Genomic DNA, 15,813 nt, shown 5'->3' with positions numbered 1-15,813 from the left:
GCAAACCATGAGAGACTCTTGAATGCTGACAAAAACTGAGGACTGATGGATGTGGGGGGAGGGGGGGATGGGCATGGAGGAGGACACTTGTGGGGATGAGCACTGAGTGTTATGTGGAAACTAATTTGACAATAAACTATTAAAAAAATAAAAAAAATAAAAAACAAAAACAAAAACTGAAGAAATAGAACTGATAGGATTTGATGTGGAACCGACTATATGAATTGATGTGAACTGAACAGGGGAAGCAATCAAGACTAATTCCTGAGATTCTGACCTGAGTAACTCTGTGGATGACAGTGCCATTCACTGGATAGAAAGAGAAGAAAAGAATTGGGAAGGCAGAGAAAAGCAAAGTCAAGAGGGACTGGAGAATTATTTTAAGCACACTTTCAGGTGCCACCAAGAAATGCAAGTGCAGAGGTACAATAGAAAGACAGCTATCTGCAGCCAAAGAGATGTGTTTCAGCTTATGATAGAACTTTGGTAATCTCTGACATATGCACAACATTTGATACCATGGGAATTAATGATATGCAGGGAGTATCTATAAAGAAAGAAGAAACCCAGCCACAGAAATGATGTGAAATAATATTTATTTTTTTAAAAAAATTTTAAGCTTATTTATTTTTTTAGTGTAATTTCTACACCCAACATGGGGCTCGAACTCAAAACTCTGAGATCAAAAGTCACATGCTGTACTGACTGAGCCACCCAGGCATCCTTATTGTTATATTTTCTTAAAAAGCAAGAAAGAAAAAGAGAACCAGGTCAAAACCCTAAGGAACACCAACATTTAAGAAAGAGACAGAAGAGGGGCACTTGAGTGGCTCAGTTAGTTAAGCGTCCTGCTCTTGATTTTAGCTCAGATCATGATCTCATGGTTCTTGAGATGAGCCCCTCATCAGCGTGCTGACAGGAGGAAGCCTACTTGGTCTCTCTCTGGTCTCTCTGCCCCTCCCCCCACTCACACACGTGCTTTCTCTCTCTCAAAATATATAAATAAACTTAAAAGATAAAAAAAGAGAAAGAGACAGAGGGAAAAGGCAATCAGAAAACGTACAAATATTGAGAATATTGCTATTAAAGAAAAAGCAAACCAAAAGAGTCTGAAACCAAACCAAGGAGTGGTAAAGGGTATCAGGTGCTGCTTGAAAAATACAATGAGAACTGAAAAACATTTTTTATACTTAGTAACCAAAAAGTCATCCATGGCCTCATTTAGGGTTGTTTTGGGGTGTATGTGGAAGTAGAAGCCAAAGCCAGAGAGAGTTAAGAAGCAGAGATTAAAATAAAAGCAGATGACCACTTCACAATTACCTGAACAGCAGCTTCTGAATCAAATTGATCATAGGTTCCAACTTTATGAATTCCTAATCTAGAGTACTCAGTAGGATCCCAGAATCTGCATTAGTAAAAATTCCATGTAGTAGTGGTTCTCAGGTATTTGAGAATGAAACTTTATGAAGTTTAGAAACCACGGATATATCAAATGATTGATACATGATTATTCATGAAATCTGGCATGTAAAAATTAAGAGATACTTCTGCATACTATCCCAATGAATGCCAAGGAAATTATAATTTTAAAGGTTTCTTCAAGAAAGCCTACTCAACAGTCACAAAAACACACTGAATAAACTACCCCTTTCAGGCAAATTTAATAGTAAGATGAACAGGTGTAGCCCAAGGTTGTTTCTCCTCAAATTTCAAGTAAGATAAAGACTTATGATCTTCGTATTCTTAAGCAATTCATTCATTAATCCATTCAGTAATTACATATTGTGCTACTATTTGCCAAGGACAGTTTACACTTTCCACCTATCATACATAAATCTAACTGAATGACCAATTCAAATTATTTCATAAAGTAAAAACAAAAGAGAAAAATAACCAAGTAATCAAAAATATCACATTTTAGTGGGGTCTAAATAGCTCAGTCAGTTGAGCGTCCAAGTCCTGATTTCGGCTCAGATCATGATGCCAGGCTCATGGGATTGAGCCCTGCCTTGGGCTTTGTACTGGGCATGGAGCCTTCTTGAGATTCATATTCATTCATTCATTCATTCATTCATTCATTCATTCTCTCTCTCTCTCCCCCCCTTTTCTCTCTCTCCCTATCTCCCCCTATCTCCCTAACTCCTGCTCCCACGCTAACTCTCACTTGCTCTCTCTAATTAAAAAAAACAAAAGGGCACCTGGGTGGCTCAGTCGGTTAAGCATCCGACTTCGGCTCAGGTCTCGATCTCACGGTTTGTGAGTTCAAGCCCCAAGTCGGGCTCCACGCTGACAGCTTGGTCTATCAATAGACAGCAGTGTCTATCAATAAATTAACAAACTGGGACACGTGAGTGGCTCAGTTGGTTAAGCGTCTGACTTCATCTCAGGTTACAATCTCACAGTTTGTGAGCTGGAGCCTCACGTTGGGCTCTGTGCTGACAGCTCAGAGTCTGGACCCTGCTTTAGATTCTGTCTCCCTCTCTCTCTGACCCTGCCGCTCTCACACTGTCTCTTTCTCTCTCTCAAAAATAAACATTAAAAATTTTTAAAACAAAAAATAAAATTAAATTTAAAAAATCGTTTAAGGGGCGCCTGGGTGGCTTAGTCGGTTAAGCGTCCGACTTTCACTTAGGTCGTGATCTCACGGTTCGTGGGTTCGAGCCCCGCGTCGGGCTCTGTGCTGACTGCCAGCTCAGAGCCTGGAACCTGTTTCAGTCTGTGACACCCTCTCTCTCTGACTCTCCCCTGCTCACGCTGTCTCTCTCTCTCTCCTAGAAATAAATAAAACATTAAAAAAAAATTTTTTTTAAATAAATAAATAAAAATAAAAAATCGTTTAAAAAATCACATTTTAGATAGCAATGCATTTCTTAAACCTTGAAAAGTTCCTTCTTTTTGTGTATGTGCTTTTATTTATTGTTGATGTTTATTTATTTATTTTGAGAGAGAGAGTGCACAACCTGGAGGAGGAACAGAGAAAGAGGGAAAGAGAATCACAAGCAGCCTCTGCCCTGTCAGCACAGAGCCAGATGCAGGGCTTGAACTCACAAATCGTCAGATCATGACCAGAGCCATAATCAAGAATCGGATGCTTAACTGAATGAGGCACCTAGGCACCCCAGGTGTATATGCTTTTAAATATAACAGGTTTGAAGGAAAAACTAACTACTGGGAAAATTTTTTCATTCAGCACCTCACCCCACACATCAACATATATTCTGGTCACTTAGAGCTGACCAACTGAAACTCAAAGTACAACAGATGGATGCCAGGGCATGAATACAACTTGTGGGTCAGTCACTAAAAAATAAGGGCTTTAAGAAAATAATGGAACGAAGAAAGCAAATGCAAGGAATCTAAGTGGGGATAGGAGCAATTTCAGGATCTGGAAGACATTTATGAAATGTGATACTGAAATGGCAAAGAAATTGACTATATACTAACAAAAGTAAGGGTCAGGTCATATATTAATTATAATCCTAAAGAAAATAAACTAGGTGGAAGGTTTAAAAAATGTCAGCAAATACCTGCTACAAATATATGCATCCATGTACACAAAGAAATACAAAAAAAGGTTCTGATCTTTGATTGAGAAACTAACTCAAGGTGCTAGGTCCTGGAATTCAGAGATAACAAACCAGATAAACTGAATTAGCAGTGGTTAAATAAGACTGCCTAGGTTTGAAGCTGCGTTCCACAATTTATTAGCTATGTGACTTTGAACTAGTTCCTTGCCCACTCATTACAGTTTCCTTGTCAGTACTTAACAGTTCCTACCTCATAAGGTTGTTGTGAGGATTAAATGACATGATGCAGATAATGCAACCTAGCAGTGGGCATGGAGTAAGTAAATAATAACTGTTAGTTCTTATGGTTACGACTGTCTTTCAGGAACTTCCAGTCTGTCAGCAGAGACAAACAAGAAGCTCAACACCTGAAGTTCTCATAGACATATACAAAGAGTTTATGGAAGTCCAAAGTTACTGCCCCCACTAAAAACATGAAAGGGCCACAACAGTCATTGCTACAGACCACATACCAATTTTATTCACAGCATAGTTTAATCATGACTAAAGACTTCGTATATCATATACACAATCATAAACATGGTTTACATCATAGTGAAACTAAAAAACATCTACATTTCTGTCATGCCTACAATAGAGATAGGAGCACAAGCCTAGCATTTAAACTGATGACCAAACAATCCTTCTCAGAAAAAGATTCTATTGTTTTAACTACTAATATTGTTTTTAAAAAATCTACGGAAAAAATCACCAGAAAAAGACTTAGAATTAAACTCTAGTCTTATACTAAGTGAATACAGGTTTAGTGACTTAAACTGCAAAATACCCAATTCTAAAACTTTCATTCAATAAAAGTGGGTAAGTCCTATAGAATACTGCATGACAATGAGAAACAATGAAATCTGGCCATGTGTAGCAACATGGATGGACCTTGAGGGTGTTATGCTGAGCGAAATAAGTCAGGCAGAGAAGGACAGATACCATACGTTTACACGTGTAGGAGGATTAGGAGGAACTTAACAGAGGACTGTGGGGGAGAAGAAGGGGGAAAATAGTGGGGGAGAGGGAGGGAGGCAAACCATGAGAGACTCTTGAATGCTAAGAACAAACTGAGAGCTGACAGGGGTGGGGGAGGGGAGTGATGGGCATGGAGGGGGCACTGGTTGGGATGCCCACTGGGTGTTATATGGAAACCAACTTGACAATAAACCATTTAATAAACAAACAAATAAATAAAAATAAAAGTGGGTAAGTCCTAAAATATGCTAGACACCATGTGGAGAGCTGGAGAGAGGATGATGTGAAAAAGCAGATAGATACCCCTGTTATCACAGGATTTACAGTCTAGAGGGCAGACAGATGTTATTTGATAAAATTACAATATAAGAAGAAAATCTGGGTGGGACAGAGAGTGGAAAATATCCTTCTCACCTTTAATCTACATGGGAAAAAGTGATTATACATAAATATTGCAAAAAATAAAATTAATAAAACTGCAGTTTCTAACTGCCTTAGCAAACTGATCCATATAGTTAATTAAGCAGCCAATTGGAAGTGGGAGTCAGGGGCACCTAGCTGCAATAAGTCAGTTAAGCACTGGACTTTTGATTTTGGCTCAGGTCATATCACAATTTGAGTTAGAGCCCCACATCAGGTTCCATGCTGACACTGCAGAGCCTGCTTGGATTCTCCCCCCAACCTTTCTCCTCTTCCCCAGCTTGCACACGTGCACACACTCTTTCAAAATAAATAAATAAATAAACTTTAAAAAAGTGGGAGGCCTGGGGAGCTCAGTCAGTTGAGGGTCCATGTTCTCTTGGTTTGTGAGCTCATTGCTGTCAGCACAGAACCCGCTTTGAATCCTGTCTACCTTCCTCTGCACCTCCCCCACTGGTGCTCTTTCTCTCAAAAATAAATAAACATTAAAAAAAAAAAAAGTAGGACTGATGAGAAGCGCCTGTCTGGCTCAGTCCTTGGGGCATGTGACTCTTGATCTCAGGGTTGTGAGTTTGAGCCCCACACTGTGTGTAGAGATTACTTTAAAAAAATAAAATCTTTTTTATTTTTTTAATGTTTATTTATTTTTGAGAGAGAGACAGAGACAGAGCATGAATCAGGAAAGGGCAGAGAGAGAGGGAGACACAGAATTCGAAGCAGGCTCCAGGCCCTGAGCTGTCAGCATGGAGCCAGACAGGGGGCTCGAACCCACGAACCACAAGATCATGACCTGAGCCAGAGTTGGACACTTAACTGACTGAACCACCCAGGTGCCCCGAAAACTAATATCTTTAAAAAAAAAAAAAAAGTGGGAGGTATGATTTGCCTTTAGCCTTATTACATACTAATGAGATGAAGATATGCCAGTTTAAATAGTCTTGCATTTTCACTGTCAATTTTTGCAAAGGAAATATGTGTACACAAACCTACATAGGCTCAGAAAAACCTGTCTAGACAACCTTTAGATTGTAATGCCTAGTAACAATCCACTAGAGAAAAAAATGTCTTGTGCATGAGAAATTATGTAATATAATCACACCATAGGGGCGCCTGTGTGGCCAGTTGGTTAAGCACCTGACTCTTCATTTTGGTTCAGGTCATGATCCCAGGGTTATGGGATCAAGCCCACTCCGTGCGGAGTGTGGAGCCTGCTAAAGATTCTCTCTCCCCCTGCCCTTCTCCACCAAGTAATCTCTCTCTAAAACAAAACAAAACAAAAATAATGGGGCACCTGGGTGGTTCAGTCAGTTAAGCATCCGACTTCGACTCAGGTCATGATCTCAAGGCTTATAGGTTCAAGCCCCACACTGGGCTCTGTGCTGACAGTTCAGAGCTTGGGGTGTGCCTCGGATTTTGTGTCTCTGTCTCTCTCTCTACCCCTCCCCCTCAGCCCTCTGTCTCTCTCTCTCAAATAAACATTTAAAAAATTAATTAAAGCTTTGCACAGTGGCAGTATCGTAGCCAATGAGGTTTATCCGAGGGGCGATTATTGCTAATTAAAAAATTAATTAGAAAATAATAATGACACTATAAAATATCATAGGAAGTTACAGAAAAATGAAAAAGGTAACTATTCAGTCTTTTGACTATCTAAAAAATATCTGAATATTCAACTGAATGATGTAATTTAAGAAAGTTACATTAGGAGGTACAGGCTTCCATTTATGGAATGAATAAGTCACGGTGATGAAAGGTACAGAATAGAAGATACAGGGGCGCCTGGGTGGCTTAGTCGGTTAAGCGTCCGACTTTCGCTCAGGTCATGATCCCGCGGTTCATGGGTTCAAGCCCCGCGTCGGGCTCTGTGCTGACTGCCAGCTCGGAGCCTGGAGCCTGTTTCAGTCTGTGACTCCCTCTCTCTCTGACCCTCCCCTGCTCACGCTGTCTCTCTCTCTCTCTCTCCTAGAAATAAATANTCCCTCTCCCTCCTAAAAAAAAAAAAAAATATTAAAAAAAAAAAAAAAAAAGAAGATACAGTCAGTGGTGTTCTAACAGGGTTATATGGTGAGACATGATAGCTACACTTGTGGTGAGCACAGCATAAGACATAGAAAAGTCCAATCGGAACACGCACGCCTCAAACTAATGTAACATTATGTAGCAACTACAGTTTTAGAAAGTTACATTAAATCTAAAACATAAAAGTATTCAAAAGAATAGTTAAGCACCAATAACTGCCTTGAAAGAGTTAACCAGTAAAACTAGATTCCAGCAAAGAACTTCTTTTTTCACCTTCCAGAGAAATACCCTCTCCAATTATCTACCACATTCCTACTGTCTTTACTATTAATAGGATGAAAAAAGAAACCCAATAAAGGTCATTAGTCACTTTACTAGAATAATTCTACAAAAAAATTTTAGAAATGGGGATTATAAAGACTTTCAAAATTGTATCTTAAAAAGGGTATATATTTGCAGTCCTATGATTTCCTTTCCTAAGTGAATCCCTAATTGGTCCTGGGCAACCTATGTACAGGAACTGTTTTCTTATTCTCTTTCACATTCCCAAGGACAAAACGTAAGAGATGTGCAACAAATGTCCTTGGATAGGAACAAATCACCATAGCGACAACATCTTTTATACTACATATTGCAGTGGCTAAATTCCTTTCATATTTCAAAATTATCACAAGTACACTTACATATAAACTTACACCCATATTTGCAGGATTTGCCATTTAAAATTCAGGTAAAATTGCAATTTATGAATTGTAAGAAAAAGCCAGTCACAGGACATTTTGCTTAAGTTTTTTTTTTTTACCTTAAAGTGAAAGTCTTAAAATGATTTCCTCCTCAGTGTAAATGTTACTAAGTAGCCTAGAATAAAATGTAGTTTACATAATCTGTTACCACAAATATGAGAAAGAACAATTCATTCAGCTTAACACCATTACAGTACTTACACTTATTCTTGCTTCTGCCTACATACCTGCCTACTCATGGACATTTTTAAGAGTCTTTTAGAGCCTTCTTTGTAAAGAAAACAGTCGTCTTCTCTAAAAATAATGTAAAGCAGCTAATTTAATCATTGACTGTTTTCCCAAACTTCACTACAATCTTAGTTTCCAATGAGCAATTTAAGTATTTTGGTTTTATTCTATTAGTTTTGTTCCCACGATCCAAAGATGTATAGACAAATCAGTAAATTTAGCAAGATGTTGGCAAAAAATCTTTCTTTCTCTAATACAATTATAGTAAGCTTAGCAAATCACAATGTAGGACAATGTCAAGAATCTTGGAAGAAGCATGAAATTACACAACTCTGTCACAAAGTGACAAATTGTAGTGCCACATTGTACGCTCTCGGAGGGAGGTTCGGAGCTGTATGCAACCACTTTTTCCAAGTGAGGTAAAGATCTCTGTAAATCAAACAGGATATCTAATATCTCGTTCATCCAAAAGTGAACAGGTGGCCCTGGTACAATTCGGGTAAGATTCTGGGAGAGATGAGCAGGCTCTAAAGAGGACTTCCAAAAGCACCATCATTCATTCATCTCCGCAAATTCCGACTAAGACCCCCACCCCGTTGCAGGCACTGCGGAACTGAAAAGAATCAGCCTCCCGACTCTGCTCTCTGGAAGAGAGGGTCAAGTGGCACGGAGGGAGAAAGCACATAAACAGGCACTAGGAGTCCTGTATGCGAGTTCTGAGGTATGCATCGAATCTGTATTTTTCACCCATGCATACTCAGGCCAGAGTGTTACATACAGCAAGTGCTCATTAATTGTTCGGTGTACGAATGAATAAATAAACATGAAATGCCAAGAGGAGCCCCGGGTTGCGGCTTCATATTCACCGCCGTCGCCTTGGCCTAGCTGCCCACTATCACCCGCTCATTTCCCCGGCCGGGAGGTCACCCTCCTCTCCACAGGCAGCTGCAGTAACCAAAGGTCAGCTTGAGCTCGGACCCAGGCTGCGCCAGCCGCCCACCCCAGGGCTGTACTTACCGTTGGTGTAGAGAGACCCCGAGGCCGAGGCGGCCCCGTTCTGGGCCTGGAGGGAGGCTGGGGCGCCGCCGGAGACCGGTATCCCCGGCTGGGACATGACGACGGTGCGTATCGGGATTGGAAAGACGCTGTTCGGGGTCTGCGACAGCGCAAACGAAGAGGTGAAAGACGACCGCTGGAAGCGGAGAGAAGGCGCTAACAACTCGACTGAGGCGAGGAGGAGAAAAGGCGGCGCATCAAGCCTTAGGGACAAGACGGCATTCTTCCCAGCCCCCCAGCGGCCACGGCTTGGCTTGGGAGGTGAGGCTTGGAAATCAGACTGGAGAAGCCGAGAACGCCCGGCTGAAAGGCGGCAGCCTACCGAGAAAAGAAGAAGACAGGCCCCGGCCGGAAGTGGCTGTCAGCCGGGAGCGGCGCAGGCGCAATCGGGACACGTGGCACTTCCGGCTCCGGGCTCCCGGCTGCTGCTGCTGTCGATGCTCAGTCTTCTCCCTACGGGGCTGCCCAGAAGCCACCTGACAACTCCGGGTGTCCCAGCCCGAAGGACCGTGCTCGACCTCGCCAGCCACGTCACTGTGTCTCACCGTCGGCCGGAAGTGGCGTGTGTCACCGTTACGGAAATCCCCGCCGTGTTAAACGTCATCTTGCCGGCAGTGCCAGGATCTGAGAGCAATCAGTAACCGCTTTCTAGGGGTAGGACTGACACTACCTCTCCTCTGGCTTTTTCGAAGATTACCTGAGACGACAGACGTCAAAGTCCTCTGTTGAGACAATACTTCTGGTAGCCGAGCCGACTAATATTCGTCGCAGTATTTCATTTCACATTTCATCATCATATTCCAGGTGTAAATTGTAAGGGAGTGTTTCTTTTTAAGGTGGCAGTCAGTTATGTACTTGTGTTAAAAGTCTAATCAAATCGGGCGCCGGGGTAGCTCAGTGGGCTCAGGTCATGATCTCACTGCCATGAGATGGAGCCCGTTAGGGCCCTCTGCGCCTGACAGCGTGGAGCCAGCTTGGGTTTCTCTCTCCATTTCTCTCTGCCTCTCCCCCTGCTCTCTCGCTCTCTCTCTCAAAATAAATAAAAATAAAAAGATTTGTATCCTTAAAAAGTGTAACCAGGGCGACTGGGTGGCTTGACTAGGCTCAAGTCATCATCTCCTGGTTTGTGTGTTCGAGCCCTGAGTCAGGCTATGTGCTGACAGCTCAGAGCCTGGAGCCACCTTAGGTTTCTGTCTCTCTCTCTCTCTCTCTCTCTCTCTCTCTCTACCTGCCCTTCCCCCACTCACACTCTGTCTCTGTCTCTGTCTCTCTCCCCCTCTCCCCCCAAAATAAATAAACATTTAAAAAACAGTGTAATCAAATCAAGGAGGAAGACTTCTTGTTTTGTTTTGTTTTTTTTGACTGGAGGACTCCAACTAATTTTAATTTTGAAACTCACTGATTCGCAGCAGAGTCATGCGAAAGTTCATTAACAGCACATTTAAATGGCAGTTTTATTTCCTCTTCTAGTTGTTTACAGTAAGGTAAAACGTTCAAACTTCCTTTTCAGGCAAGTAGACTCTTTTTTTTTTTTTTTTTTTACTTTTTAGGCCAAAGGGAGATAGAAACCAGAGTGACTGGATAGTACAGTTAATTGATTATCTCGGTAATCATTTTAGCTGCCTTCATTCTAGTTAGATTTTTCCTTCTCTGAGTTGTTAAAGCTCTTATTTAAATTATATATTTATACTGTTGATTAAAAGGTCATGCCAGGGGTTTTTCATGAAGGGAGAAGTACATCTTACTTAACTCATTTAATATCAAATGCCTGCGCTGAAATATATTTACGTTGCATAATGTTAAATTATATATGAAATGAGTAACAGTTAAACCACTGTGTCAGACCTGAAAAGCAAACCATAAGAATTCAAATAATAAAGAGTTAAATTTTATCCCAACCCTGTTTTTATCATTTGCCTCCGGACCTTGCTAAAAATGTATTTGCTGTGTGTGAAATTAAGCAAGATACAAGTACAAAGTTTTCTTTAGGATGAAGACGATACTTTTGGTCCAACTTTGTGGCTTAGAGCCCCTATAACAAAATCCCAAATCAAACATCCCAAGAATTCTTTTTTTAATGTTTTATTTATTTCTGAGAGAAAGAGACAGAGAGAGAGAGAGACAGCATGAGCAGGGGAGGGTCAGAGAGACAGGGAGACACAGAATCTGAAGCAGGCTCCAGGCTCTGAGCTAGCTGTCAGCACAGAGCCCGATGCGGGGCTCAAACCCACGAACTGAGAGATCATGACCTGAGCCGAAATCGGACACTTAACCGACTGAGCCACCCAGGCACCCCAAGAATTCTTAAAAAGATAGGAAACACGAGCCTCTCAATGTTTTAAAAAGAAAACAGAACTTAGAGAGAAACTGTATCTTCCTGAGATCAGACAGAAAATTAGGGTCACTCTTCAGAGGGACAAATGCTTAGACCTGGTCTGAAACTTGCAGTCGTTTAAGGGCAGCTGGGTGGCTCTGTTGGTTAAGTGTCTGACTTTGGCTCAGGTCACTATCTCGCCTTTCATGAGTTCGAGCTGCACATCAGGCCCTGTGCTGACAGCCTGGAGCCTGCTTCAGAATCTGTGTCTCCCTCTCTCTCTTCCCCTACCCTGCTCAGACTCTGCGTCTCTCTCTCTCTCTCTCTCTCAAAAATAAATAAACATTTTTTGAAAACTTGCAGTAGTTTAATTTTTTCCTTTTCTTAAATGCAATTCTTAAGTGGTTTATTGACCTTGGCACAGGAGTGATTTGGTTAAATAAGCTTTCTTTGGACTCTGTTCTGTTTAAGCAATATCTGTGTGTTCAGAAGGGGGAAAAACTGATAGAGAGGATTAGCCATTTTAAAACATAAATCATGGCTGGTTAAATCAGGTTAAACACACATAATATGCTAGCGCTTTTTCTAAAATTTGTTCCACCTGTGTTGTTACTCTCCAAAAAAACTATGGTTAAGTCTTTCAAATGTTTTCTACATTTCATTGTAGTCATTTCAAAAATACTGAGGAGAAAAGCAGCATCTGTCATCCACCTACCCTCAGGAACAATAGGAAGTTAAGTTTAAGGAACTAAGGTGGGAGAGCATAACCTAATAAGTAATTATTAAGTATCATCCACATATTGTCAGATCCTTCTCTGACTTCTAAAAGGGTGGCTACATAAACATGAAGGAAAAATTATTAGTGCTATTACCAGTTGTTAGGGGTATTGTTTTCTTTTGGTTTTTGTTTGGTTTTGGTTTTGGTCAACTACCTGTATCTACCCTACAGTACTATACATTTTTCTAAACTGATGTCAATAACACATTCTACCTGTTTATCCCTGTTTTCCAGAAAAACAGGACCCTTCTGCTACATATATACCATTCATATGTATATAAATCAGATTTTCTGCACATAATTTTTGAAGCCTTCAACCCTGCTTAAGTTTATAAACCAAAAAAAATGTGACACTAAAGAGTCTCAGCAAGGAGATAGCACTATGCAAAGAATATTCCATTAAAATTAAACCCAAAAGAGCAGACAGCATGCTTAATTTGCTGACCTGCAGAAGTGGACTCCGGCTCACACACTAGGGCCCCTTTAGCTGCCTGCTCATCACTGTTGACTTGTCAGCTGATAAACATGAACAATTCTGTTCACTTTTCAGAATAGGGGAACTTGTTTTAGGTCCTTTAATTATGTAAAAATGTGTCCTATTTCAAACCAAAAAAAAAAAAAAATGGTTTCAGTTACAAACAACAGGTTTGTTCTGAAACTCTTGTGACTCCATTTTAAGAACAGTTCCTTTGGCCTCATTTGCCTATGACAGGACATCTGTTTGTATCTGAAGTCAGCATCTCTGAAGCTACATCTCAAGAATACTCATCTCATCTCACACCAAGCCAGCAAATCGCATTGCTTTCTTTGAAAAGTTCTCATCTTTATGTGGTTCTTGCCATTCTCACTGCCCATGGATTAATTTTCATCATCTTGCACTAGAACTATTAGGCTAGTAGCTTTTTTGGTTTCCCTCCCCCCAATCCATCCTACATGTTGAACTGAGCTCCTCAGTACTGATTCTGTCTTTATTTTCCTGTACCCCAACACCTGTAACGCTCCCTGTGCCTATTCCATCAAGTTTCTCTGCATGGCTTTTCTCATCTTGCACTGAGTAAAATCCAAAGTCCTACTCAGCCTTCAGGGTCCCACATGACCTGGCCCTGCCAACTCTCTGTCTTCTTCCACATTCTCTCTCACTCTCTCCATTGCACACATCCACACTGGGCTCTGAGCTGACCATGGGGCCTACTTGGGTTTCTCTCCCTCTCTCTCTGTCCCTCCCCCGCACACACACACATTTTCTCTCAAATAAGTAAACATTTAAAAAATTTTTTTTTAATCCAAAAGCTGTGACGACGATTGATTTCAGGGAAAAGAATGGAGTTGCTGCAGTAAACCAGGCCAGGGATGCCGGTTGTCTCAGTGAGGTAGTTATAGTGGAAAGAGAAGTAATCTATGTTAAAATTTTGGACTTTCATGTCTCAATTTTTGCTAACATGCGATCAATCCTGAAATCTTATAGATTCCAACCTTTACAGATTCTCACACACAATTCCCTATTTCTCTGTTCCCACTGACCAATCCAGGCCTGTTACCTCTCACCTGCATGATTGTAGCAATCTCATTACTGATCACAGATTTCAATCAACCTGTTCGAATACAACACAACACACTGCTTCCAGAGAAAACTTTCAAAAACAACTCCGACCACATTCCTTCTGTATTCGAAACCCTCAAAAGGCTCTATAGTTTGGGATCCAAGGTCCCCAGTAACCCAGCCCAAATCTACCCAGTCACATCACAATACTCGCCTGATGCTTTTCCCATCTCTCTTCCTTTTTGTATGTTATTATCTCTCATATCATCTCTTTTGGATATTAACCTTCATTTTGTATATACATGAACTTTAAGTGGCTAGTGATGTTAGAAGCATAGTCTGTAGCTAGAGATTGTGCTCTTTGTCTGCTGTACTCTATTAAAAATGCATCCATTGGGGCACCTGGGTGGCTCAGTCGGTTGAGCATCCAACTCTTGGTTTCAGCTCAGGTCATGATCCCACTGGCATGAGATGGAGCCCCACAGGGGGCTCTGCAAAGACAGTGTGAAGTCTGCTTGGGATTCTGCCTTTCCCTCCCCCTGTGCCCCTCCCCATTCACGCTGTCTCTCTCAAAATAAATAAACTTAAAAAAATTTTTTAATTAAAAAAAGTTGTCAATTATCATAGCAGAAAAAAAAAGTTTATTCTGAAATAGCAGAGAATTTCATTTCCAGACACACAAGGTAGGGCTTTGCAAGTCTAGAGAACAAAGGAGGACCACTCTTTAGAGAAAAATGGCAAAGTTGAGAGGTGGCTGTTATAAACAAAACACCCACTGGAGTAAACTGGGAGTTCTAACTGTAACGGCTTTTCATTAGCTGAGTTGTGACAGTCTCTCATTGGCTGGACTATTGCTGAGCAAGGAAAAATTCTTCCCTCCTTCAGCTGTGGTAGTAAAATATAGGCTTTTTCCTATTGGGAATGCAAGGTAAATCTCTTCCTGCAATTGAGGAAAAGTGGTAGGGTGAGAGCTCTCCCTTCTGGTCTCCTGATTCCATTGAAATGAGGCTTCCTTATTTAAATACTCACAAATCAAACTGAACTCAAGAGAAGATGTGTGGAAAGGAAAGTAGAGGGGAACCCAGACTGGAGTAACAGGTTTCTCTAACTCAGATCAATGGGCTTGAGGGAAAAATTTCAATCTCTTGTGGATAAAAATGTACCTAGAATCCTTATGTTATAAATGAATCACTAGTTCATATGTATTGAGTACCTATTGTATGCCTGGCACTGAAAATAGGTTCAAGAGAAGAAAAGGCAGACATTTTGTAAAATGTCTGTTAGGGAGACTTTTCAAAAATTATCATCCATATTTAATTGTACAATTATAAGGTAACAAATATAAGGAGAATTGTACAGTTGCTGGGGAAACCCGTTAAGAGAGAGCTTAACCGAGTCTGGGAAGGAGATTTTGATGAGAGAGGGCTGGCTATCTGCGCTAAGGCCTTAAGATTGCATATGATATACCTGGGTGGGAAGGAGAGGTTTGGATAATTTGTTCGGACAGAAGAAATGGCAACTACCAAGGAAAGACACATGGGCTGAGGCGCTTCCTGAAGCTGCAGAAGAAAGGGAGAGATCCAGTAGAGCCAGTTACAGATTTTGCTGGGAATCTATCAAATAACCCATTCTTTAACCCCCATCTCCTCTCCCCATTCTGGCTCCGGAGCAATCTTTTTTTTTTTTTCCAAGTTTTTTTTTCTTTTTATTTCTGAGAGAGAGACAGAGACAGCGTGAGCAGGGAAGGGTCAGAGAGAGAGGGAGATACAGAATCCGAAGCAAGCTCCAGGCTCTGAGCTAGCTGTCAGCACGGAGCCTGACGCGGGGCTCAAACCCACGAACCGAGAGATCATGACCTGAGCCGAAGTCGAAAGCTTAACCGTCTGAGCCACCCAGGCGTCCCAGGCTCCAGAGCAACCTTGAGAGCATCACACTTCCATTCAAGATACTCAAGTATTTTTATTTAAACCCATTTAAGGGTGGTAACGTTAATCCTTTCGTGAAGAACAGCCGAGTCAAGACAGTCTTGCTTCAAGCTCAATACCCAGCATCCAACACATTACCTGGTACATAATGAAGTTTTGTAAATTAGTTGTGAACTCAGGAAACGGGTGTCCTTTTTTTTTTTTTTTTTACGTTTATTTTTGAGAGAGAGAGCGCCCCCGCGAGAG

At 41.2% G+C, this 15,813-nt stretch overlaps 1 protein-coding gene and 1 pseudogene across 1 annotated transcript in view; one reads left to right on the top strand and one right to left on the bottom strand.

Annotated features, from left to right (window-relative positions):
* SEC24A (SEC24 homolog A, COPII component) overlaps nucleotides 1-9,353 on the bottom strand; it is an 81,769-nt gene extending 72,416 nt beyond the window's left edge. The window contains exon 1 of the mRNA XM_077768645.1: nucleotides 8,972-9,353. Within this exon, the coding sequence (XP_077624771.1) occupies nucleotides 8,972-9,068 (97 nt within the window). The 5' untranslated portion in view covers nucleotides 9,069-9,353. The remainder of the gene's footprint in view (nucleotides 1-8,971) is intronic.
* On the top strand, nucleotides 6,460-6,542 carry LOC144235416 (U4 spliceosomal RNA; annotated as a pseudogene).
* Nucleotides 9,354-15,813: the final 6,460 nt, after the last annotated feature.

Source organism: Crocuta crocuta, unplaced genomic scaffold (assembly GCF_008692635.1).
Source record: "Crocuta crocuta isolate KB4526 unplaced genomic scaffold, BGI_CrCroc_1.0 scaffold64, whole genome shotgun sequence".
Lineage (NCBI taxonomy): Eukaryota > Metazoa > Chordata > Mammalia > Carnivora > Hyaenidae > Crocuta > Crocuta crocuta.
This window is presented reverse-complemented; position numbering and strand designations above follow the sequence as displayed.